At 26.1% G+C, this 23,472-nt stretch overlaps 6 protein-coding genes across 12 annotated transcripts; 1 reads left to right on the forward strand and 5 right to left on the reverse strand.

Annotated features, from left to right (window-relative positions):
- Window positions 1-259: 259 nt before the first annotated feature.
- LOC113550298 lies at window positions 260-566 on the reverse strand (the record flags this gene model as incomplete). The annotated part of the gene is made up of 1 exon (XM_026952025.1): window positions 260-566. A coding segment is annotated over exon 1 (273 nt), but the record flags the coding sequence as incomplete, so codon positions are not given.
- Window positions 554-3,068, reverse strand: LOC113550294 (RCC1-like G exchanging factor-like protein). The gene is made up of 8 exons (XM_026952017.1): window positions 2,793-3,068; window positions 2,565-2,722; window positions 2,407-2,506; window positions 1,671-1,956; window positions 1,426-1,598; window positions 1,090-1,251; window positions 770-1,029; window positions 554-695 (listed from the first exon to the last, which is right to left on the reverse strand). Exons 1-8 carry the CDS (start codon window positions 2,905-2,907, stop codon window positions 618-620), a joined length of 1,332 nt encoding a protein of 443 aa, XP_026807818.1. The 5' UTR covers window positions 2,908-3,068; the 3' UTR covers window positions 554-617.
- A 141-nt stretch (window positions 3,069-3,209) lies between these two features.
- LOC113550296 (oligosaccharyltransferase complex subunit ostc-A) lies at window positions 3,210-5,416 on the forward strand. Of its 6 annotated transcripts, none has more exons than XM_026952023.1 (6): window positions 3,210-3,397; window positions 3,478-3,487; window positions 3,595-3,783; window positions 3,872-3,945; window positions 4,021-4,238; window positions 5,261-5,416. In XM_026952023.1, the coding sequence occupies exons 3-6, from the start codon at window positions 3,645-3,647 to the stop codon at window positions 5,277-5,279; spliced, it is 450 nt and encodes a 149-aa protein (XP_026807824.1). In that variant the 5' UTR covers window positions 3,210-3,397; window positions 3,478-3,487; window positions 3,595-3,644; the 3' UTR covers window positions 5,280-5,416. The 6 variants fall into 6 exon arrangements, with proteins under 6 accessions (XP_026807824.1, XP_026807823.1, XP_026807822.1 ...); XM_026952022.1 differs by having other exon boundaries at window positions 3,210-3,366; window positions 3,478-3,529; XM_026952021.1 differs by having other exon boundaries at window positions 3,210-3,366.
- On the reverse strand, window positions 5,291-12,714 carry LOC113550295 (calcium and integrin-binding protein 1-like). Its single transcript, XM_026952018.1, has 5 exons — window positions 12,511-12,714; window positions 9,107-9,141; window positions 8,756-9,003; window positions 8,083-8,284; window positions 5,291-5,499 (listed from the first exon to the last, which is right to left on the reverse strand). Exons 1-5 carry the CDS (start codon window positions 12,559-12,561, stop codon window positions 5,478-5,480), a joined length of 558 nt encoding a protein of 185 aa, XP_026807819.1. The 5' UTR covers window positions 12,562-12,714; the 3' UTR covers window positions 5,291-5,477.
- On the reverse strand, window positions 9,231-11,911 carry LOC113550293. The gene is given in 2 exon segments (XM_026952016.1): window positions 9,231-10,572; window positions 10,574-11,911. Coding segments are annotated over 2 exon segments (2,037 nt in total). The 5' UTR covers window positions 11,456-11,911; the 3' UTR covers window positions 9,231-9,417.
- A 1,255-nt stretch (window positions 12,715-13,969) lies between the features above and the next one.
- On the reverse strand, window positions 13,970-21,863 carry LOC113554530 (U2 snRNP-associated SURP motif-containing protein). Of its 2 annotated transcripts, none has more exons than XM_026958421.1 (19): window positions 21,468-21,863; window positions 19,914-20,030; window positions 19,731-19,824; window positions 19,480-19,666; window positions 19,304-19,380; window positions 19,147-19,241; window positions 18,911-19,076; window positions 18,690-18,856; window positions 18,324-18,383; window positions 17,978-18,021; window positions 17,675-17,779; window positions 17,191-17,581; window positions 17,028-17,107; window positions 16,770-16,962; window positions 16,496-16,712; window positions 16,109-16,334; window positions 14,940-15,108; window positions 14,393-14,550; window positions 13,970-14,338 (listed from the first exon to the last, which is right to left on the reverse strand). In XM_026958421.1, the coding sequence occupies exons 1-19, from the start codon at window positions 21,492-21,494 to the stop codon at window positions 14,095-14,097; spliced, it is 2,817 nt and encodes a 938-aa protein (XP_026814222.1). In that variant the 5' UTR covers window positions 21,495-21,863; the 3' UTR covers window positions 13,970-14,094. The 2 variants fall into 2 exon arrangements, with proteins under 2 accessions (XP_026814222.1, XP_026814217.1); XM_026958416.1 differs by having other exon boundaries at window positions 19,301-19,380; window positions 21,468-21,494.
- Between the last annotated feature and the right edge of the window lie 1,609 nt (window positions 21,864-23,472).

A 23,472-nucleotide genomic window follows, 5' to 3' on the forward strand; every position in this document is an offset into this window, starting at 1 on the left:
TGATATTTTTTCATTTATTTCATCTTTTTAATGTTCATAAATACGCTAAACATTAAAATTATTACAATATACTAAAATATTAGGAATAACACTTATAGATTTTGTTTTCTAATTAATAATTTTAAATGGTACCTTGAATTATATTTTTTTTCTTGCCTTTTAGAATGTTTAAAATTCTTTAACTATATAAAAATAATATTATATAATTATAATTTTTATAAACTAATAAATTTGATAATGAATTGTTTACATTTATCTTAGATTTATTTTCAGTACTCGATAAATATTTCTTCTTGTTTATATTTGAAAATTCTTTAGTTTCTAGTTCTAATATTTTATCACCATTTACTTCTATTCTTTTAAGTTCTTGCAAAGAAACAGGTCCAGAATACAAAGGAACAGACATTAAGTCAATCAATTGCCACTCATTATTTTCTGGTGTTGTATTTTGTTTGACATACTTAACATTATTATTAGAGTTTAGAAATTCTGACTTTTCCAAAGAATCAATAGAAAAATCACTGCAACTCATATTATGAAATAAAGAAATGAATAGAATAAATAATATATTTATTAACTAGTTGGTATAGAAATTAATGTTTGTAAATAACTATTATTTATTGGTAAGGTGTACATAATGCAACCATATGATCAACTCCACAACTCACACGTTTAACAGCAGCACCAACTGAAACCTTAAAAATGATTTTAAAATTAAATATCAACCTAATTTTTATTTTATTTATATTTTGAATAAAAAACAATTTACTTGAAAAGGAAAATATTGATCTTTTGTATGGCCAAGACCTAATTGTCCCCATTTATTCTTTCCCCATGTGTATAGATTTCCTTCAGATGTAATCGCCGCCATATGAAAAACACCACTATACACAGATTTCACTCGTGTTTCAGGATTATACTGATTTCTACCAAATAAAATTGGTGGTATTGGAGTTGGTTCTCGGCTTCGGTTCATATCAGGGCCTTTGCCCAAAATACCAAAACCCCAAACAAAAACTATACCTTCATCTATACAGTAAAAAAAATTATTAGATATTAATTATTTCTTAATATAATTATATTTTTTACCATTTAATGCTATACAAGATGACCCAGTAGAACCAATATCAATAATTTTACCTATAGTTTTATTCAAAAGTAATTTTCTTGGTGTATTTACTTGATATTTATCACTGTCTAATAATAATTGACCATACTCTGAATTTCCCCAACCAAAAACATCTCCCTGATCTAAAAAAAATAAAATCAATTAGAAATATAACATTTTATTAAAGACACGACAAAATAGAACCTATGCTTGTCAGTTTTTCTTTTTTTTTTTAAACTATAATCTAATAATTTATTTTACTAAAACACAATTTTAAAATACTAAAAGGCACAAAACAATATTGGTAAATAACATACCATTTAAGGCTAAAACACAATCAGCTGAAGATACTACTTTTACAATTTTTTCATCTTTAATATCTCCTTCAACAATAGTAGGCTGTGATTCATTATTATAATGTCCTAATCCAGTTTGACCATCAGCACCCCATCCGCATGAATATACTTTACCAGTTTTAGTTATAAATAAACTAAACAATTAAATTATTTGTATAATTAATAATAACAAGACGATACAGTAAAAAAAAAAAAAAACAATTTACCTATGATCTTGGCCACAAATTATTTTTGAAATACCATCATCTAATTTAATATTATTCACATTTCGTAGCTTACTGAAGTCTTCATTTTCAATTATTTTTCGTCCACATTGTCCATAACAATTACTACCCAAAGCATATACACCATCTGTGTTTGTTAATACAAGTGTATGTGCCCGACCAGCAGCCACAGCTTTTATTTTAGTATTTGGTTCTTTCAAAGGAAGTTGAATTGGAACAGTAGCTAATATCAATCCTAATGGATACCCTTTTCTTGGATCATGGTACCCTACATAGAATGGTAGAAATAAATATTAGCATAATTTATAAATATTCTTTTGTTCATTTTTTATTAAATTTTTTTTTAATTCTGAAAAATAGTACTGTTCATTTACAATTCAAAAAATATTCAAATGATATTTTTGTACACAAAAATTAGGTAACTAAAAGTTCATGGAACCTTAGATAAAGTTTAATAGTTGTATATCATTTTAGAAAACTATTTAAGAAATTTATTATATCAGGGGATGTGTCTAGCACATCCATTATTTTTATTCTTACACTTTGGATTTGAATAAATAAGGAGGATAATTTCAATATTAAAATATAATAAAAATTGTGTTGCATTGCAATACCTACTAATTAAAATTTAAGTTTGAAAAAACTTTAAATGTTTAAATATTCAGTTATTAATTTTGCATAACAGAAATAAATAGTAAAAATAGGTTTTACATTTTACCTATTTGTGAATCTGTATTTAAACCACTTCCAAAAAGTTTATATTGATTACTATCAACAGAATAAACTGTAAATCCATAACCACATGCTATATCCTTGATCTAGAATGATGTATTTGTAAGTATGTAACTTTTTATATACAAATATAATTAACCATACTTTATGAGAATATGAAAATCTCAATCTCACAGGTCTGTATATGAACTGTATTTGACGTTCTCTGGATCTGATTTTTAAATCACCAAGAGCACCATGTTCAGCCATACCCCACACATATAATCGCTGCTGATCTTTAGGTGATTCACTATATGGTGCCACTAAAGAAAAAAAAAGTGTCTAAAATATAATAATTCTACCATATATTAATGAACTTCATATGCATCTTACTAAAAGGATCAACATTGTCAGGTTTAACATTGACATCGAAATATCGTTTTGAACATAATGCACAACTTGTCTTCTTTAATAAATTAAATAATTTTGATGACAATTTAATAGACATAATTTATGACTGTTTGACATATATTTTACACAAATTATAAATTGATGCAGAACTATATTCCTGTAATAGCCACTGTTATCGAGATTTGTTTATTAGATTTATTGACTTGAATTTCGAAAATTCATAAATCATAATTGGACTCAGAAACTCATCGGTCTCCGAATTTGAATATTATCTTAACTTACTTAATTTAACATAATTAATTGTTATCATTTTTATTCGTGTGATACCACAGATATCTGTGTTTAATACTGACAATCGCAGATAAAAGCACGATTAAAGATTGTACTATCTGTGGTACTGACCGCATAACATGAATATTGTTCTTTAAAGAAAAACTATTTATTTACTAATTTGTTTGTTATAAATAATAAAGATTATAATTTATAGAATAGTATCATATCTTCACTATGTTAAAGTAAAAATTAACTAACAAATACTGGAACGGAATACTCTAAGGTAAAAAATGAGCTTAAGTATTGACTATAAGGTATATATTATTTAAGTGTTTAACTATATAATTAGTATTCGTTTTAATTTTGTTTACCAATTTGCAATTTCCGGACGAAGAAGTAACTAAGTAAGAGTTGTGATTTATAAATAACTGTTATGTTTATAACAGGTATATAACAGAGAAATTATTATTTAATATTTAAGAAATAATTAAAATTAAAACTTTGTATTCAGAATCGTCATTTACACGACTAACATAATCGCATTAAATTGTATGCTTTGAAATGGAATCATTATATGGTTTACCTTTTAAAGTTCTCGAAGTCCCAAATTTACGTTTAAAGCGACCGTCATGGTTAAAGAAACCGTCTGCCATGTTCATGTATGTGATCGTTACAATCTCCTATTTTTTGGTGACTGGAGGTAAATGCATAATTATGAATAACTAATATATTGATTGATAATTCAGTTACTAATTTCTTTAATATGATTTTTGTTAAATGTTGTTTAGGGATCATATATGATGTCATCATAGAACCACCTAGTGTAGGTTCAACTACAGATGAAAAAGGACATTCGAAACCAGTTAATTATTTTTTATTCTAATTTTTTAATTTGGTTATTAAAAATTTTGTCTAAATAATTAATTGTATTGAATAGGTGGCATTTATGCCTTACAGAGTTAATGGACAATACATTATGGAAGGTTTAGCGTCAAGTTTTCTATTCAACATCGGGGGCTTAGGATTTGTTATATTGGATTTAACTAATAATAAGTCAACTCCAAAATTGAACCGTACTCTTCTGACAGGTGTTGGATTTGCATGCATCATTGTATCATATTTTACATGTTGGACATTTATGAGAATGAAACTTCCGTATGTATAAATTATTTTTTTTTCAAGATAAATATTGTTTGTTGGTTATACAGTATATCACGTAAGGATTTACCCATTGCGATATCTCCTGAAATAATGAGATATCATAATACTGTTTTTTATAAGACTCACAGCCATAATGACTAAAAGTATTAATGACTAAAAGTATTTCATATTTTAATTTATTTGAATGTTTTGGTAAAAAAGTTGAGGAAATAATTTTTAATCTCATGGTTTTTAATATTTTTTTTTAGTTTTGAGTATATTATTTCAAAAGATATCTGCATATCACTATGGGTAAATCCTCACGGGACACTGTATAATTTGTAAATAGTATTTGAGTAACTTTTCATATTATTATGTGAAATGTCTTTAAAAATATGTACAGAAGTGCTGTGAAAATATTTTCTATGCATAAAATTTTGTTTTTATTCTAAGTAAATGACTTTTAAAATGTATTATAACGTTATAATACACATAATAACTCATTGTGTTTTATAGCCAAATAATCTCCCATATCAATCCATTCATGTGAAAAAAATTCTGTACATATTTGTCATCAGATTATTTTATAAAAAAAAAAATGTTATTTTTAAAAACACTTACCTTTTATAGTTATTAAAAACTGAATTTCTTGAATTTCTTCTTTGTAATTTCGAAATTATGTAAGTATGATAGAAAATATCCATGTAAAATTGTAAACTCAATTTTTAAAAGATCTTAAAAATCTAAAATTTTGGAAGTAATTCTCTGCCATTCTGTCATACCATTTGTCCAAGTTCTTTGAAAAATTAATGTAATATTTTGTCCTTATAATATTGCGTTGTGTGGTTATGTATTAATAAATAAAAAAATGTTATTTCTACAAAACATATCTTCTCACTGGTATTTGTGTATACCATTTTATTAACTAATAATTAATAAAAAGTATTTAAGAATCTAAAATCATTTTAACATCATATTATAAATATACTAATTTATATATTAATTTTTTAAATAAATGATTATTTCTATTTTTGCAGGGGATACTTGAAGTCATAAGAAATAAAACATTGAACAAACATATTTTTTTTTTTTATTTTACATGTTTTCATAAGTCAATCGATATTCTCAATTTATATGTATTGAGTTATAATAAATAATAATTTAAAAATAAAATAAAATATAATTTATCCACAAAATTATTTTTGTTTTATGTACTATATCCAAACTTATATTCTTCTTTTTAAACTTATATTTTCAAAGTTTAATATTGAACATCCTGTAAAAATATATTTTATTTAGTAACACTAATTAAATTAAAATACAAATGACACGTCATTTCCAAATAAATTAAATAAAATAACTATGTATATTTTGTAGCATTAAAGTTATTTTCTAAAATATGGCTTGTTTTTCATAATTTATTCTTAAAATAAATTAAATATAAAAAATACATTTTGGAAACTTACTATGAATATTTTTATTAGTTAATAATTTACTCTAGATTCAACTTAGTTTTTTCTGGAATCTTTTGCTACCTTTGTCCATGTTGGAAAATAATTCATGACTTTTTAATAATCTACAGCGGTATCCTGCTAATTACTATTATCATTCTCAAAAAGCATACTACAATATGTGAAATTACAAAAATCTATTGTCCCATCTTTTGATAATTCAATAACTCATATACATAGCCATAATCACCTTAAGCTGCAATTCATTCAGAAACTAATAAACTTATATTTTGAAAAATAATTGTTTACTATTTTCTTTAAACTAGAAGATCTGGCTGGCATTATAGATCTTGATATGATGCATTAAAAATAAACCTTTACCTCCGATTTTATTTTTGTAAGAGTATTTTTCACAATAGTAATCATCAAATCCATTAAAATCTAGTCTTTCATATTATTCTTTCTATGATATAATCATTTGTGGTTCTAGCAGATAGGTACTTAGAAATATTTAAGTAGATTATCACTAGATGGTCGATTGGAAAATAGTTAATATTTTCTAACAATATTTTGTCGGTTTATTAATGACAAATAGGTTCAACCTTCAACACATTCTGTTTGGTAGTCTATGCAAATATATACTATAGACTATTAATACTTCAACAGTTCTATATTAATTAATAATTATGGATTATAAATCAGAATACAGACTATGATCAATATTATTATATGAATTGTAGTGTGAGTTATCGATCTATGCTCATCACATTACTTTCTTTAAAAATTCAGTTATACTCTTAAAAATCTAGGATAAAAAATGCCACCAACAAATAAAGACGGATTTATTTTTGTGCTAAAATAATGATAATTAATAAAAATGAATGATCATATTATAACAGCATCTGCTGTCAAATATTCATTAATTTTCTGTTACATTAAACCATCACTACATATTTTATATTATTTTTCTTGTATGTTTTCATAAGATTTTTTTTGGATTATGTCTATTGGAAATTGAGCTAATTGTATTTAGTCACAAGACAATTATAATCTAATTTACTTAATTATTGTTCAAACAGGAGGGTGTGATTATAACCTACTAATTTTGAAAACAATGGTTCTACCTTTATAATGGTTGTTGGTTTGATATCCAATATCGAAGATGGTTTGATGGACATTTCACGTTAATGGTGGATAGAATGATGATAAAAAAAAGTTGAAAGTGGGAAACATGCGACAAGCTGATATTTTATATAGCTTATTTAGTGTCATTTTTATCCGTAGATTTTTTGTCAGAGTCCTTTTTATCTATGGCTCAGCCCATCGAGTTTTAGAATTTCTAACAGTTGATTACAACTACAGCTACTGTACGATTTAAATAATTCAAATAAATTATATTTTCTAATAATGTTTGTATTTTCTAATGTTTGTACTAATTTATCACAAAAAAAAAAAAAAAATACAACCAAACACTCAAAACCAGCCAATATTTTGAGCAGCCCACCAAGTTTTACTCAGTAGCTCGCCAGACCAATTCAGGTCCTGTTATAACTTTCTTATCCAAATAAGGTTTTTTTAAAGACCATATTTCAAAAATGTAAAATACTAATTTTCAAATGAGAGCCCCCTACTTCTTAATGTATTTAGCATATAATTTTTCTGAAAATATTGAGGTATTAAAATAAAAATTCGAACATGTTTTTTTATAAAAAATTCGTATTAAAGATAATAGATCTATAATATGGACTTGTTAGAAACATGGGCTATTTGAGCATTTAAAATTTTGACGAGTATAAAAAACATAAAATTCAAAATTTAATATATTAAATATTTTTGTTAACTATTTATAAAGGCTACTATTAAATATAATAAATACAAGCATTTTAACTGGAAAAACTACTTGCTTAAATTTTAGGTTAAGTACACCAAAAATTTAATAAAATAGGGAAGTTCTCATTTAAAAAATGGAAGATTGTATCGCACATAAGACACTTTAAGTGTAGCAAAAAAATCTCAAAAAATTGAAATTTGAATAAATATATTATTACATTAAATACACATACGTTAATATGTTACATTGAATTATTGTAATAAGAGAAGTAATATGACAAGAAATACAGTAACAATCTTCTAATAGTGTAAAAGGTCATCAACTGAGTAGGCAGGTTATTAATAATGCTATAAATGTTTAAATTTCATAAAAAAATATGTAGACTTATGAAGGGTTTTAATTAACAATAAGTAACAACCATGCAATTCATGCAGTATATTAAATATAAAAATAAATAGAACATAAAAGCAGACAATTATTACTGAAAACAACCTACTATAAATTAATTAACATTTTATAACCAATGATTGTGAAAAATAAACAAGTAGTAATAATATAAAAAGAAATATATACTAACTTCACAAAATCTGGACACATGTCAGTTACATGTTCAAATTCGGAAAACGAAAGAGCGCCATCATCATCAAAATCTACTTCTTCAAATATTTTTTGTACCAAACGTTTAAGATCATTATCATTAAATATATTTTGTTCTCCAATTAAACATTGAATTACTTTTTTTATGTCTCCAACACCCAACATGTCATCACCATCAAAATCTAAACATTAAAATTAGGATATGTATAAAATCCATTTAAATTATTTGATGATTTTACTATTTTTCAATATTAGGAATTTCGAACAACTGATGGGTGACAACAGTTTTAAAATCTGATCAATCATTAATAAACATTTTAAAATACAATATAGTACGTGTTTTATTTAGCCAGATATTTATTGATCCATTGTAAATTTTACATACTGTCTTATTGTTTAATTGAGCATTATCATGCCTAATAAATAATTAAGTGAATAACTTCGACATAATGGAAGCAAAACAATGCCTCTAGTATACAGACATACAGTATCAGAGATCAGGATCCCCATAATGATTATTCCTTTTTTTTGTAGTTTAAATATATTTAATACTTCAATGTTATTCTACTTTTATATTTTAGAATTTTATTAACCCTATTAATTATTGTATAAATCTTTTTTTTTTTCAATAATTACATTATATTATTTCTTACCAAAAATTCTAAAGACATGTTCAGCCTTTACATCTGCAGGTGCCATAGTACTAAATACTGACATCATATCTAGAAAGTCTTCGAATGTGCAATCCCCATCTTGACTAGAACTGAATACTTGACACATACGTTCACCAAAAGGATTAGCAGCTAATTCAGGAAGCTTAAGGACCTTGTTTAGTGCTAATTTGGCATTTTTATTATGTCCCACTTTTTCAGGGGCTAAAGACTTGAACTTTTCATGCGCACTAAACATTTTATTTATAGATTTATGATATAAATTCCCAATATATAATATATATAATTGATTTTTATTTTATTATTTTATCAAATAATTCATAATATACTTACATCAAAACTTCTTTTTTTGTAAAATAAGTGAGATCCTAAAAATAAAATAAATGGGAAAATATGATTTTTCTTATTGAAATATAACTGTCCACTTTAAAAATAAAAGTAAATGTTTATCAGGCTATATTTTACTATACAACTTGTATAATACAACAAGTAAAGAAAACATATTTTACATTAGTTCTAATTTTTATATAAAAATAATATACCTAAATATGACAATTAATTATATGTGTAACTAACCTATAGCATTAACTTTGGTTTTTACAGATTATAATATACAATATTTGTTTATCAATAATAAAAATATTTTATTGGTTCCAATCTTGAGTACTAGGTCCTGCATCGGGTTCCTCTTCAACAGTAGGCATTGGGGATCGACTTTCAAATAGTGGCGACATTGCTTCAGATGTATTTTCACCACTACTACAATGACCACTATTCTTATGTGTGCGTTCTGTTTGTTTCTTTATAGTTCTAAATCTCATTCGTTCTTCCATTTCACATGCTTCATGATGAGCACTACGTTTACCATCATCAAGATCTTCAACAACTTCTGGTTCTGGAACTGTTGCAGCAAATTCAACTGGATCTACATCTAATTCTTTTACAATTCGCCATTTAGGGGTTACTATTTCTTTATACTTGACCATTTCAACTCTTGATGCAGCAGCAATACTGTAGGGTATTACAATGTTGTCAATATCATACTCACGCTTAGCATTGTAAGTTTTATCTCCTGTTCTTGGAAACCAAGGGCTATAATCTGGATCAGAATCATAATTGTCTTCATCATAAGCCTCATCAAGATCATCATCGTCACAAATACTTTCACTACTTCTTCGACTGTTATATTTATAATCTTCATCCATTCTACTTCTTTTATGTTTACTATAACGTATACGTCTCCTTTTTCTTGCTTGTCTTTGATTTCGATTGTATTTAGTAATTGGATCATTGCGGGTAGGCCAAGCGTTTTGTAATTTAACAGGTGGAACTTGCCTAATAGTAGGACTTTGTTCAGGAGTCCGATCCACAAAATATTTATTAAAATCTGTATCAGATGAAGACTTATTTTTTTGTTTTTGATGAAACGATGATTTTCCTAACTCATTAGATAACGCAACATTCAAAGAAATATCTTTAGAATATGATAGGACTGGGTGAAAAGTATCACTCAAAAAATGACCAGAATCATTTGAATGGCGCTGAAGACTTACACAAGTAGGACAAGAATCAATCCCATAGCAATCACATGGATTAATACGATTTAATTTGGCTTTGTCTCCCTTTTTTAAAGCTGCAGCCAGGTTTATGAGTGGAGGTTGCATTAACATTCTATGCTGAGTTTTTGGTTCATATGGAAAACATCTTCTACCAGATTCTTCTTCCTGGTCTTGTATATATGGATGAGAAGAATATCGATTTAATGCTTCATTATAAAAATTGATTTTGAACTCTATATCAGGACATAACATTAACCAACCAAGTTAATCTGTACGCAATACTTGCCCGTTCATGAAGCCATTTCCAAGAATTTCTTTTTTCTATAGGACAAGTAGATGCTTGTAATTCTTCTTCACTAGTTTCTCCTAATGTATCACTTTCTGAATCACTAGCTGTTGCTTCCGAGTCGTAATCTTCATTTACTGTTTTAATTTGTGACTCTAGCATTCCAAAGACTTTTTCACCATCTTTAATTTCATCACAAAGTAAACTTTTCAAAAATGGATTGGATTGCCTTTTTTGAACTTTGAGCAATGTTGATTTGATATTTTTAATAGCATTACTTTTTTGTGATTGTAACACATTATAGATTTCTTGAGTGGAACACTTGCTCATAGTTTTTAGTTGTATATTTTGTAACTTTGATAATATTTTTTGAAGTCGCTCACTTAACATTTTACCTTTGTTTACAAATTTGTTGAAATTTTCTTTTACAGTAGGTGTTTCATCATATTGAGTAACAACTTCTTCTTCAGCCATTCCAATTACATTATCTAATAGATCTCTTTCAAAAGAACTCAAGTCATTATCCCCAATTGTAAACATTGCATCTGCATCACTATTACCAATTTCAATTTGTTCGGTATCATTTTCATAAGACATTAGGCCATTTTTGACCATTGAAATATTTTTCATTACACCAAGTATGTCATCGGAGGAAAATTCCATGGGATCCCCATTCTTTACAGGTGGATTCTCGTCCATGGCTGGTTCCTCGTACATACAAACGTTTTTTACAGCAACCGCCAATAAAGATAACTCTTGGGAAGACGTTTTCATAGACGAAATTTTGATTTTTATTATAAATTTCTGCAGTGTTACATGAACAAATATTGATGCCATGACCAAACACCGGAGAGGCTCAATCGGAGGCCGTTCATCCGTAATGATGGTATTTTAGTCTCATTTGCGCAAAAGGACCATCTCCAAGTAAATGTGGGATGGAAGATATTTTTTGAAAACAGTACTTACAAACGTTATATTAGTTGGGCACTGATGTAAACATAGTCACCCGCCACCCATCCCGATGGCTGTAGAAATATGCAATACAGTAATACCATGAGGGCCCACGGACGAAGAATACGATACTTATCGTCACTAATTTAAATATAACACACGTTGTATATAAAATTAAAATTGAATGTAAAATACTAAAATGTGATTACAGTAAAATAGGTTCGTCAAAATTTTGTTCATAAACGCGCGTTATTTCGATACGGTTTCGTTTATTTGCGTTAAAAGGAGACAGACGCATAATAATAATGAGAAAAAAACACGGTCGCTTTCTTCTCGGAGTTACGTGTTGTCACACGAGTACCAACCTCTATACAAATATTCATGGGATAAAAAATGAAACTATCGATTGGTTTTTACTTTATAAATCGTATATCAATAAAAAAAATGTATTCAAAAATTTAATAGTAGGTTTATAGTGAGATACAAATTGGTATTAAATAAACATATAAAGTAAATATTAATTTAATATAAGTTTAGAAGTTAGTTACACATATACTATATAACTTTAAATAATATCCATACTAAGGATTTTAAATAAAAATATTTTAGATTTAATATTAAAAAATTAAAAACTAATGTTATTTTAAATATTAACCAATAGGTTATACAGGTGTATTACATAATTTATTCTTGTATTATTTTTATCAAACTTTGTATTTATGTACAATACTTTAAAAACATGCTTCAAATGTAATAGAAAAATATTCAGAGCTACACAATTCATTAAAATTATAACTCTGACGCTTTGTTATTAAAAATGAACATTACAAATTGTATATATACATATATTACATAAATCTATACCCACAAGTCGTATATATTTAATAGCCTGAATTGAAACTTTATAGTATGTATGTAAAATAAATTGATGTTTAAGTTACCTGATAGTCATTTAACTCTTCAGCAGAGAATTGACTAGATTTTTGGCCCATTTGTTTTTTAAATTTAATAACTTCTCTCAACTATTATACAGTCCATTGAATTAAATAAATATGAATCAAACTAGTAGCTTATGTCATTCATTAAATTAGTATTATAAGAAATATTATATTAAATACAATAATAATTTTAAACTTTCGTATACTATTATTACTATTTATCACAGACTTGTATTATACATATATATATATATATATATATTAAACCTTAGTCCCTGTTATTTATTTTTTATCATGATAAGTCAAGGGTGTTGCCATGGAAGAAATATAAACAAAGTATACCAACATCAACAAATAAGGCAATGTTATAAATCGCATGGCTAAATAACGTCTTACCTTAGGTTTATTCCACACGCGGTCAAACTACCACAGAACTTAGTGGCGGGAGCATGCGCAGTAAATACTGCAGTTGCAGTAGCCAGTAATATACTAATTACTCATGACAAAATACATATTTTGCTCATGATAAGTTAGATCTAATTTATCATGATTTTGCTATTACAATTTCCAATATCAGATTTGAGATTACCAGAAGACAGACGTCCAGAACTCCTTGCCTGGCTTTTCTTGACCACGAACTATTACATGTTACTCTAACCCTATAATTCTAACGGCTCTAACCGGTCGGCGGTGGCAGTCGTTAGAAACTTAGATGGTGCATGATGTTTAAATTGTTTGTAATGAAGCAAAGTTGGACGATTTTTTTAAGTTTCAACATGTGATTCTGAAAGTGTTATGATTAATTTCTGATAGAAAACGATTTTGAAAATTTTATATGAGGGTCTACTTAAGCTTAAGCAAGAATTTTTATTAAATTTGAAATTCTTAAATATTTAAAAATGCTCATAATACTCATAAAAATTAAAATATCGTAAAAAGCCAATGAGAGAACACAGATAATTTTCTTACCTAAAAATTTGATAATAAGTCAATTCACTCTAATATTAAAACTAAAAGCACTCTATTGAAACTGGTGAACTGAAAACTTACTATGTCATACGTGTGTAAGATGGAGACGACACCTGTGGGTGTGACGTCCTCTTAGCCATGTTTAAGCAAAGATATACAAAAATAAATATGCAAATCAAAAATGCATCCATTATTCAAGAACAGTTGTTTAAACCTAAATATATAACAGTTAACATTTTTTATAATGTTTTAAAATGTGTAAACAGATGTAATACTTTATTTTAATTAAATGCATTAATAATAAAATAAAATGGTCTTAAATTAACGTTTCTAAGGTAAAAAAATTAAAAAATGGAGACGTTACTATTCATAATTATAGAAATATTTTTAGTAAAAATCATTATAAAATTAGGAAACAAATTGACAGTAAAGTTCAACTTGTAATATTTATAAGGAAACATATTTGATTGTTAAAATCTATTTTATTTTTAAAATTTAATAATAATTCTATGAATTGACAAACTTATTAGTCAAATTATTTATAAGAACTATATATATATAAATATAGGAAAAACATTATGACAAAATAATATTATTCAGTACGCAAGGTATTCTTAATCAATATTTGTGTTTGTGCTTTCGTGATGTATGTGACATAGATGTTGGAGGTGTATGTACATGATGCCGATGAGGTGAACGTGAATGTGATCTTTTATGTCGATAGTTATGCCTTTCATCGCGTTCACGGTCCCTTCTTCTTGATAATGAACGAGGAGAATCAATTGGTGATATTCTTGTTTTTTTATTATTACGTTGAGGTGAATTTGGCCTTTTTCTTGAAGGAGGACTTGAACTATCACTTCTGAAATACATTATATACTAAGTATTGAATACACAATTTATTAAAATGTATTACCTTATGCTATGAGATGACCATTTACTATATGCTGGGCTATTTGAAGGACTTCTTGATCGTTTCTTTTTCTTACCATCACGATAGTCTTCATCGGGACTTAATCTTTTATTGATTTTATCTTTATCTTTTTTATCTTTTTCCAATTTCAATTCCTTTTCCTAATATTACAAAAAAATATATTATGATTTCAATCATTCGGACAAATCTGTATTATAAAATACTGGGATGTATTTTATTCAAAATGTCCAAAGTAAAATATAATAAAATAATATACATTTATTTTGGTTTATACAAAAATATATTACAATGTATCCTAACCTACTATGCCGCTTTAGTAAATGTAAACAAACAGTAAGGGTGCACCCATAGTATGATTTATTTATTTATTTATTTATTTATATTACTTCGAATATAAAGCTAAGATGTAAATTATATAAATATAATAATTACAATTGTTTATCAGTAAAATTTAATTAGATTAGAAAATATGCTTATACTAAAAATTTTAGTGAAATTAAAAAAAATTAGCATAAATCAATTAACTTACTGGGGACTTTTGAACTTTTTTGAGTAGTTTACGTCTATAATGTTCCACTTGTTGATATATATTCCATCCACCTTTTAATGCTCTTTTGCCAGATTCTAATTCATCTTGATATTGCATGACTTTTACTTCTACTTCTCTTAATTTAGCTCTTCGATCATCAGTATTTTCTCTAAAAATCAAATATAAATATACATAATTCTAAGATTTACATTTCTAAATCAATTAAAATTTAACCATGCACAAAATAAAACTAATATATATAAAATAATATTTAAAGTAACCGTTTCCAATATTTTCATAGATACAGCTCAAAAAGTATGAAATTTTTGATAACACATTACTAAAAGTAAGCTATTTTTTCTTTTGCTCTTCAATTACCAGTTTGTGATTAATTAAAATTAAATAATATCAATTATCAATATTTTAGCATACAATAAAATGCATTTAGTTAAATAAAAACATGTTAAAAAAAGTGATTTATTATTTATTTTAATATGAATAACTGCTAATTTTTGATAATTTGTATAACTATATTATAAGTGTATAGTTGTCACCTACTCAAGTTTGCTTTTTGAGACATATTATTTTATATTTAAACTGGCATATATTTTTATAATTTGAACAATAATAGTTATAGTATAACATAGAAATTACATACAGTAGAGTCTCAATAATCCAAACGAGATTGGGGAAAAGAGTAGTCCGGATTACCTATGAATTGCTTACATTGGGCCATTTTCATGTACTTTTTTTCGACAAAAATGAAATCACTATAAAGTATGACACATGACTAATAATCATTATCAACCTAAGGAATCTGACAAAGCACATGTGTGATATGCAGTCGTAATAATTGTTATGATTATTATTTTATTTGTCTACATAAGTACAATAATGGAATGGTGGGGATGTACACTCAAAGACGTTCGAATTACTGAGTCTTTCGGATTAGCCTGTGTTTAGATTATCAAGACTCTACTATATTTACGTATAAAATACATATCTATTTACTATTATAATTGTAATTAAATTAATTTTTTTTTTTATAAAAAGTTCATGTTAATAATATAATGCGACCCATCAAATATATAATCCATATTATGTAGTTAAGAGTACAGTTTATGAACCTATGATTATAACAATCAATAACACTAATGGTTTTAAAATACCTTGTTTCATTAAAGTCATCGTCTGGGGAATCTTGATCGATGGACTCACTATTATAATTTTTATTTTCTCTTTCTAACATTTCCCATTTGCTAGTAGTCATTGCTTGTTCTTCAGCTTCATGAGGATCTACAGTTTCCCATCTAGATGGAACAAATGCAGCTGCTTTGATATTTTTTCCTATTGAGTCTCCTGCTAATGGTGCACCTCCAATATCATCATCCAATACTATACAACATGGATAATTTTTATATAATATGTTTTAAAATATAATAATGAAACCTAAGTTTTTTTTCTGTGTAATATATACAATACAAAAAACATAAGTATTTATAATTTTGTCTTTTAAAAATAAAATAAATTTATATTCAATCTAATAGATAACTTACATGGTATACCATCAATATCTGTATCACCAGGAGGTGTATCATCATATGCATGTTTCAACAATGTAGCACCATCTAAAGGTATACCATCTAAATCCTCATTATCTAGATTTTCGGTATCAGATAAAGGTGCTCCGTCAATGTTTTCAGAATCATCGATAGATTTTGAATTTGTATTATATTGTAGTTCTTCACGAGAATTAATTATTTCTTGGGGTATCTAAAAACTTAAAATAGTAAACTATGGTCACAACTTACATCTTATACAAAGATTTACCTCATTTATTGATAGCCCAAGAAAAGTATTTTGACATCTGAACAAAAATTCTTTTGGATAAATATCCCAGTCTTCCCAAGCACGGAAAATTTGCATAATACGGTGTTTAAAACCATCAGCTTGACTTTGAGAATCTAAACTCTTATAAGTCTTAAGAGCTTCTTCCATTATTGGAATTAATCTTGTTTCAAACCTATTGTAAAAGTATGAATGCAATTTAAATACTTTAAAATATTTACTAAGACAAAAAAACTATACCCTCTTCTGAATTGTGTTGCATTTATAACCTTTAAACTGCAATTATGTAGAACATCTGATATCAAATAAAGCCGTGCAATCTAAATTATAATACATACATACATATATTTAAATATATTTAATAATATTTTAATATTATAGTTTGATTATTTTATATTTTCACTTTTTTATGTAATGCGGTTGTAGCATTAGATAATGATTCTTGAATGCAATCACAAATTTCTTCTACTGCATCACTATGTTCTACACAAAATACCATGACTTCGGCTACTTTTAACCGCTCAGGAGTCATATTTCTTATAAGTTCTTCAAATCGCTCTCTTTGAGATACGCTTAAAGTTCCTTTAGTCCTTGTAACTAAATCTTCTTCTGGTACAAGTTCTTCTGGCATACCAACAGTATATGGATTCATTGGTGGTGGTCTCCAAATTGATCCATTCTTAAACATACGGAATTCATCAATGCGCCACTCTTTAGTTGAATCACCTTGTAACATAGAAAATAGCTTCCATCTATAGTATATATGAGTTGGCGAACAATTGTCAAACAAAAATCTGATAACAATAAAATCAAGTAGTATCATGTCGTAGTTATTATAGTGTATAAAATAATCTTCATAATGTAAAAAATCTAAATAAGATACTCACTGAAACATTGGATTATTCAACTCTTTATTCATTATCATAGCTTCAAATAATGGTCCTTCTCGTATTACAAATTCAATCATGTGATGTATAAGCATTAACAAATTTCTAAAAAAAATTGTTTTAAGTATTAATATAATATATACATTTTTAGTTTATAGTTTTATGCTTTTCATTTTTAGTTTTTCACTTTGCTTCAACAGGCTGACATCGATAACTTAGGGGCCATCTTCTGATAATTTGTAAATCTTTTTTTTATACTTTAGGATTATTAATTAATTTACATCAGAAAAATGAAAATGTTACCTTTCTGTGGGTATAACCACTTTAATGATAGTCTGCGGTAAAATCTGTCACAAAAAAGCAAATTGATTTAAAACAAAGTGGTTGATGTATCATTTAGGTAAATTAAAATAAATTATTTAATAAATACATATTTTACTTTTTTTTTTATAGAATGATTATTATCAATTATCAATAATTGAACATTTCTATCACAATATCTCGATCCGACAAAATTATTTATTAATACATTTCAAAATCTATGATCCCATGTCTGCCAGCTGCATAGATATTTGGGCAGTATTGAAGAAAGTCGGATCGAGTAAATTATATAACAAAAACAGTAAAATTTATTAAAAAAGTACAATACCTTTTCAACTGGTTGATTTCTATCAAAATATCCTCCATCTTGTCGTGTTCGTCCATGATTCTACAACAAAAATCATTCAGTTGTACAACAATAACTATTTTTAATATTTTATTTAAATTACAAATTTTATTTGCATATAAGGTGGATATTTTCCAAAACAATTATCAATAATTTAAGTAAATAAATAATAAGTATTGAAAAATAAATACAGAAAGTTTTTAGTTTAATAAGCAGTTTTATTTGTTGTATCCAATGATATGAATTAAATTTGTTTTAAAATTTTGAATATAAAATAACTATCTTATGTTTAATTCATTTTAAAAATTATAATACCTATATATATAATTTATAAAACATAAATTTTACCTTTTTTTCTTTTTGTGGCAAAATAGGCTGAGCATTGAAAGGTAATCCAGAAAGTGGAGGTGGCAATGTTATAGCTAATAAAGCGGGTGGAATAAAAATTGGGTGAGGAGGTATGGGCACACTTTTACCCCAACCCATTTTCATCTCATAAGACATAACATCTTTCCCTGAAAATGATAAAATATTTGAATTTATATAAAATTATAAAAATAATAACATACCATTTAAATTTTTTAATGCTCTTTCGCCATCTTTACGACTCATATAAGCTACAAAACCGCAGTTACGCCCTCTTGCTTTTTCTTCGTCAGATCTAGGCCACATTATTTTAATACTTGCCAAAGGTCCATATTTTCCAAAAACTTCCATTAACTGAGCTTCAGTAATCTATAAATAATAAATCTACAATAATAACATTTATTCATATTATAATAATTAAATATATTTTATACTTTACTTTAGGATTAAGGTTCCCTAAGTACAAATTTGTAGTATTTGGATCGCCAGAATCAAATGAACCTTTAATTTCATCAGGTTCGACCATTATCAAATCTAAAGAAATATTTAAAGATATTATTTAATTTTTTAACATATTTAGGTATATTATGTACTACTCTTAATTTCAGGATCCTCAATAGTTTTTTGTAAAACCCCTTTGAATTTATGTCTTTCTTCTCTTTCTTCTTGAATCCTAATAATTCCACAAAAATAAATTAATAATTTGTTAAACTGTATTTGATTATTCAGAAACCAAATACAAAAATATAAGAATGATAAGTTTTATAGTTACATTTTTAGTTCTTCTTTGAATAATTCTAGATTACTTTTTTTCTTTTCACCTTCTTTCTTTTTCTTTGTAAGCATTCTTTCATTTTTACGTTCACCCATAAAACGAGAAAGGTCATCTGTTTTATCTGAGTCTGCATTTCCTCTTGCTTGAGGCTTATATAATTTACCTTTTTCACGAGTATCCTCCTCTAAATATGCGATATAATTCGATTAGTATCTATTGACCTAATTTTAATATGTATTAAATCTTACGTCTCTTTCCAGCATCATATGTACCAGCTTTAACCCAAACTTTACTATTTTTTTTCCCTTCATTTTGAAAAGTTGCTACAAACTCTTCAAAGGCCTGTGAAATTAAATTACATTAAAACCATCACTTTTATTTATAAAAAATCCAAGAATCTAAATAGTATCATAAAATAAATGATTAATTACTTGAGCAGCAGCATGTTCTTCTTCTTTTTTTTTTTGTTCATTTAATTCTTTTTTTGAAGGTTGAGTTTTTCCCATTGCTCCAATAGAAAATGCTTTGAGCTTTTGTTCTGCTATGTACTATTTAAAAATAAATACTAGTTCATATTTTTTTTTAGTTTGTTTTTAATTCTATCCGAAAATAGAATATGAATTTATTTATTTATTTATGAAGTTGTATCAAATGATATCCAAAAAAAATTTTTTCTAACATACCTCAACTTTCAGCTAGAAATTAAAATTTTCACATTAAAATACTAATTGTTATAAATGTTCATCTCATAAAATGCCATATAGTGTCAAATTGATAAATAAATATTGAAAAAATATTAGATGGTTTTTTTATAATTCACCAGTGTTCGAATAGGTGGGGAGGGGTGCGCAGAGAAACTCCTCTATTTTTTGTGTATACCACAACTACATTTTTTCACTGGAATGTGGGGACAGCACAAACTTATGTCCAAAATATTCTTTATTAAAATGCGGATTTCAATTTATATCAATTATACAACAAATTTTATGATTTTTAATATCAAAAACAATTATTAATTTTGTTATCTATTAAGTTATTGAATAAATTATGTATGTTGATTATTATTATTTTTTTTATTTTCGACTGTAATATGTAGGACTTAGGTATTACTATCAAAATATATTATATTTGGAATTGAAATATGTGTATAGCCGTAAAATGGTATTTAAAATATAAGTAAAGTTGGCTAAAGGAGGCAAAACCTCCTAAGACTCTATGTTGTTATTGTACATTTGGAATGCAGTTTTTAAATCATTGGATTGAATTCAACTTAATTTTTCCTAATTCAAGCACTGTAATTTACTTTAAAATTTGAACTGAATATTCAAAAAGATGTATCTTAAAATGCATTATTTTGTTTAATTTGCATTTTATTTCAATCTGTAGTTATATAAATGTAGATTTAAGATTTTTATAAGTATTTAGTAATATTCGATTATAATTTATTTAATTGTATACTAGTAATAGTATACAAAATGAAGTAATGTAGGTATATTGGACATCATAATATCTGTCTGTAAAATCAATATAACTGCCTTTAAGCACATTTTCTTTGCTTATGATTTACCATAATTATTTTTTAGATTATGAGATTATACAATTGTAATACTTATTAGATCTTCAATTCTCAAATAAATATTCTTTAAACAGTTTAAATGTCATAAGCATATTCATAAATAATCTAAATTCTCCCAGTATACTATATTTTTTCACATTTAAGTATATACACATATTACAAATTATTTAAAACAATATTAGATGTTGCACAAAAAATGATAAGAAAAAAATTTGGTGAAATCTAATTTGTTGCAAAAAAGTAGAAATTTGAGTAATTTTTTTTTAAAACTTCTATAGGTAAGGTCATTACACAAAGGAGGTAAATAATATTTAAATTAAGAATTTTGATTTTAATTGATGTATACAATTTTGTTATGTTATATAACATTAGTATGATTAGTAATCATTAACTACATATTGTATCTTACCTTTTTAAATTGTCCCGAATCAGCCATGATTAAATTAATAAATTATTAAAATACAACTTATGTTAATAAAACTTAACTAAGTAATTTAAAAAGTTAACAACTAATAATAAAATAAAAATGAAATAAAAAGCATTAGAATATATAAGAAGTTTAGATCATAACTCATAAATTATTATAATTATCTACATAATATGAAATTTGTAAATGCGTAAACTTGAAACTACAAAAACGCAACGAAATTAACGCATTACACTAAACATCTTAATTTTATATCATATTATCATAGATTAGTGATTTTCATTAATTCGTCTAAATCACATCTATATTTCTGACCGAAATTTTTTTATTGTGAATTTATAAACATTGAACATTGTATTTTACACTTTTTTTTATATCAGAATTCTAAGATTGTGACATTATATAAAATTATTATCATTATTATTATTATCAATCCCACAATAATATACTCCTTGATCACGGACGGGACCATAGAGTCCTTGACAACAAAAATTATTATAAAAGCTCTACAGCGCTTGTTCGGCAATGTTTTTGTTCGAATAGACATTTGTTCCAAACATTACATTTAGAAACCAAAACATTCGAAGATTTCTTTAACAAAATATTTATCAATACAAATGTATTATGTATATCTAGTACATACTAGGTTAGGCCTAGGTATTATCTAGTTATAAATTTCATAAATTTAATAAAAATATGACACTTTGTAGTTAAACAAAACAATATTCCATCTTGAAATCAATTTAATATGTCTGAGCATAGGCGTAACTTAGGAAGACTAAGCCCCCAACTTTGAATTTAGTACCCCTGTTATAATTCCTAGTCCTAAACTTCAGGTCTAAGTACGCCACTGATTATGTATCTAATACCTATAATATAAAATAATCCCAAAAATGTTGCGGGACTGCACTACTGCAGTACACTCTCCACCCACAATAGTTTTCACCGTATATACCAAATACCTTATTTATATAAGTATGATGATTTATTTATTCAAATTTAATACACATTTTTTATAGTTACTTAACTAACCTAAGCGCCTTTACAAAGGATTGTAAAACCCCCGCTTCCCATTACATTTTTTTTTTTGCATCTATTCCCTAATAATAGTTTTATCTATTATATTATAGCCTATAGGTGGTAATCGGTCAAGGTTATTTTGTATCCAAAAATGCAAAATATTTTATATAACCATATTTATTTAAAAAAATTTAAAATGTTTGTACACATTATAATTATACACATATTATATTATTATATTTTTTATCTATTTTCTTATTTTCATTTATAACTATAAATACAAAATATTTTATATAATTAATATTTAAAAATGTTTTTAGTTTTGTACACATATTATATTATTATTATACTATATTATGCAGCACGCTTCCTTCCGTTATCGACGAATGACGATTATCAACAATGTGCACATGACAAAATAGATTCTAATAAATAACAATAGATATAATTTGTCATGAATGTGTGTATATTGATTCGGCTGGTTATTGACTCCTTCGGATACTGCAATTTATAAATTTATAATATCTATATATCGATTCCACTTGCTACTGTTTATCTTAATGATAACAATTGTATAATAAATATAAATATAGGACATATAGTCTATAGATACTAAGATATATCATATCTTAAGAGGACGTCGCACCCGCATGTGTTGACTCTGCCTCACCACTGAATATAACCTTGCACACGTTATACGTACGACTTAGTAAATTTTCGTTCATCGTTTACTAGTTTCAAAAGCGTGCTTTTAGTTTTGATATTAGAGTCACCTATTATCAAACTTTTAAGTAAGAATATATTTATGGATAACAATATACAGAGTGATTCTTTTATCATAAAACATTCATTATTTCAAAAAGTATTCATGTTTTTGAATTGAAAATATTTGTTTACATAGTTTCAAGTTGTTAAAAAAACAACGTTTTTATTAAAAAATTATATTTTTAAACATTTTTTATCCTTA

This window comes from Rhopalosiphum maidis, chromosome 4 (genome assembly GCF_003676215.2).
Source record: "Rhopalosiphum maidis isolate BTI-1 chromosome 4, ASM367621v3, whole genome shotgun sequence".
Lineage (NCBI taxonomy): Eukaryota > Metazoa > Arthropoda > Insecta > Hemiptera > Aphididae > Rhopalosiphum > Rhopalosiphum maidis.

Excerpts from the sequence above, each read along its gene's own strand:
- LOC113550295 (XM_026952018.1), bottom strand. The coding sequence starts at position 12,561 with ATGGGCCAAAAATCTAGTCAATTCTCTGCTGAAGAGTTAAATGACTAT. Across the intron at positions 9,142-12,510 it reads AAGAGTTAAATGACTATCAG|GATCTCACTTATTTTACAAA; the intron begins GTAACTTAAACA and ends TTTTATTTTTAG. Across the intron at positions 8,285-8,755 it reads ACATGTCTTTAGAATTTTTG|ATTTTGATGGTGATGACATG; the intron begins GTAAGAAATAAT and ends TTTAATGTTTAG.
- LOC113550296 (XM_026952019.1), top strand. The coding sequence starts at position 3,645 with ATGGAATCATTATATGGTTTACCTTTTAAAGTTCTCGAAGTCCCAAAT. Across the intron at positions 3,784-3,871 it reads CTATTTTTTGGTGACTGGAG|GGATCATATATGATGTCATC; the intron begins GTAAATGCATAA and ends AATGTTGTTTAG. Across the intron at positions 3,946-4,020 it reads AAAAAGGACATTCGAAACCA|GTGGCATTTATGCCTTACAG; the intron begins GTTAATTATTTT and ends TGTATTGAATAG.
- LOC113554530 (XM_026958416.1), bottom strand. The coding sequence starts at position 21,494 with ATGGCTGATTCGGGACAATTTAAAAAG. Across the intron at positions 20,031-21,467 it reads ATTCGGGACAATTTAAAAAG|TACATAGCAGAACAAAAGCT; the intron begins GTAAGATACAAT and ends ATTTTTAAATAG. Across the intron at positions 16,963-17,027 it reads GCAACACAATTCAGAAGAGG|GTTTGAAACAAGATTAATTC; the intron begins GTATAGTTTTTT and ends CTTTTACAATAG.
- LOC113550294 (XM_026952017.1), bottom strand. The coding sequence starts at position 2,907 with ATGTCTATTAAATTGTCATCAAAATTATTTAATTTATTAAAGAAGACA. Across the intron at positions 2,507-2,564 it reads GATTTTCATATTCTCATAAA|ATCAAGGATATAGCATGTGG; the intron begins GTATGGTTAATT and ends ACATCATTCTAG. Across the intron at positions 1,957-2,406 it reads AAATACAGATTCACAAATAG|GGTACCATGATCCAAGAAAA; the intron begins GTAAAATGTAAA and ends CATTCTATGTAG.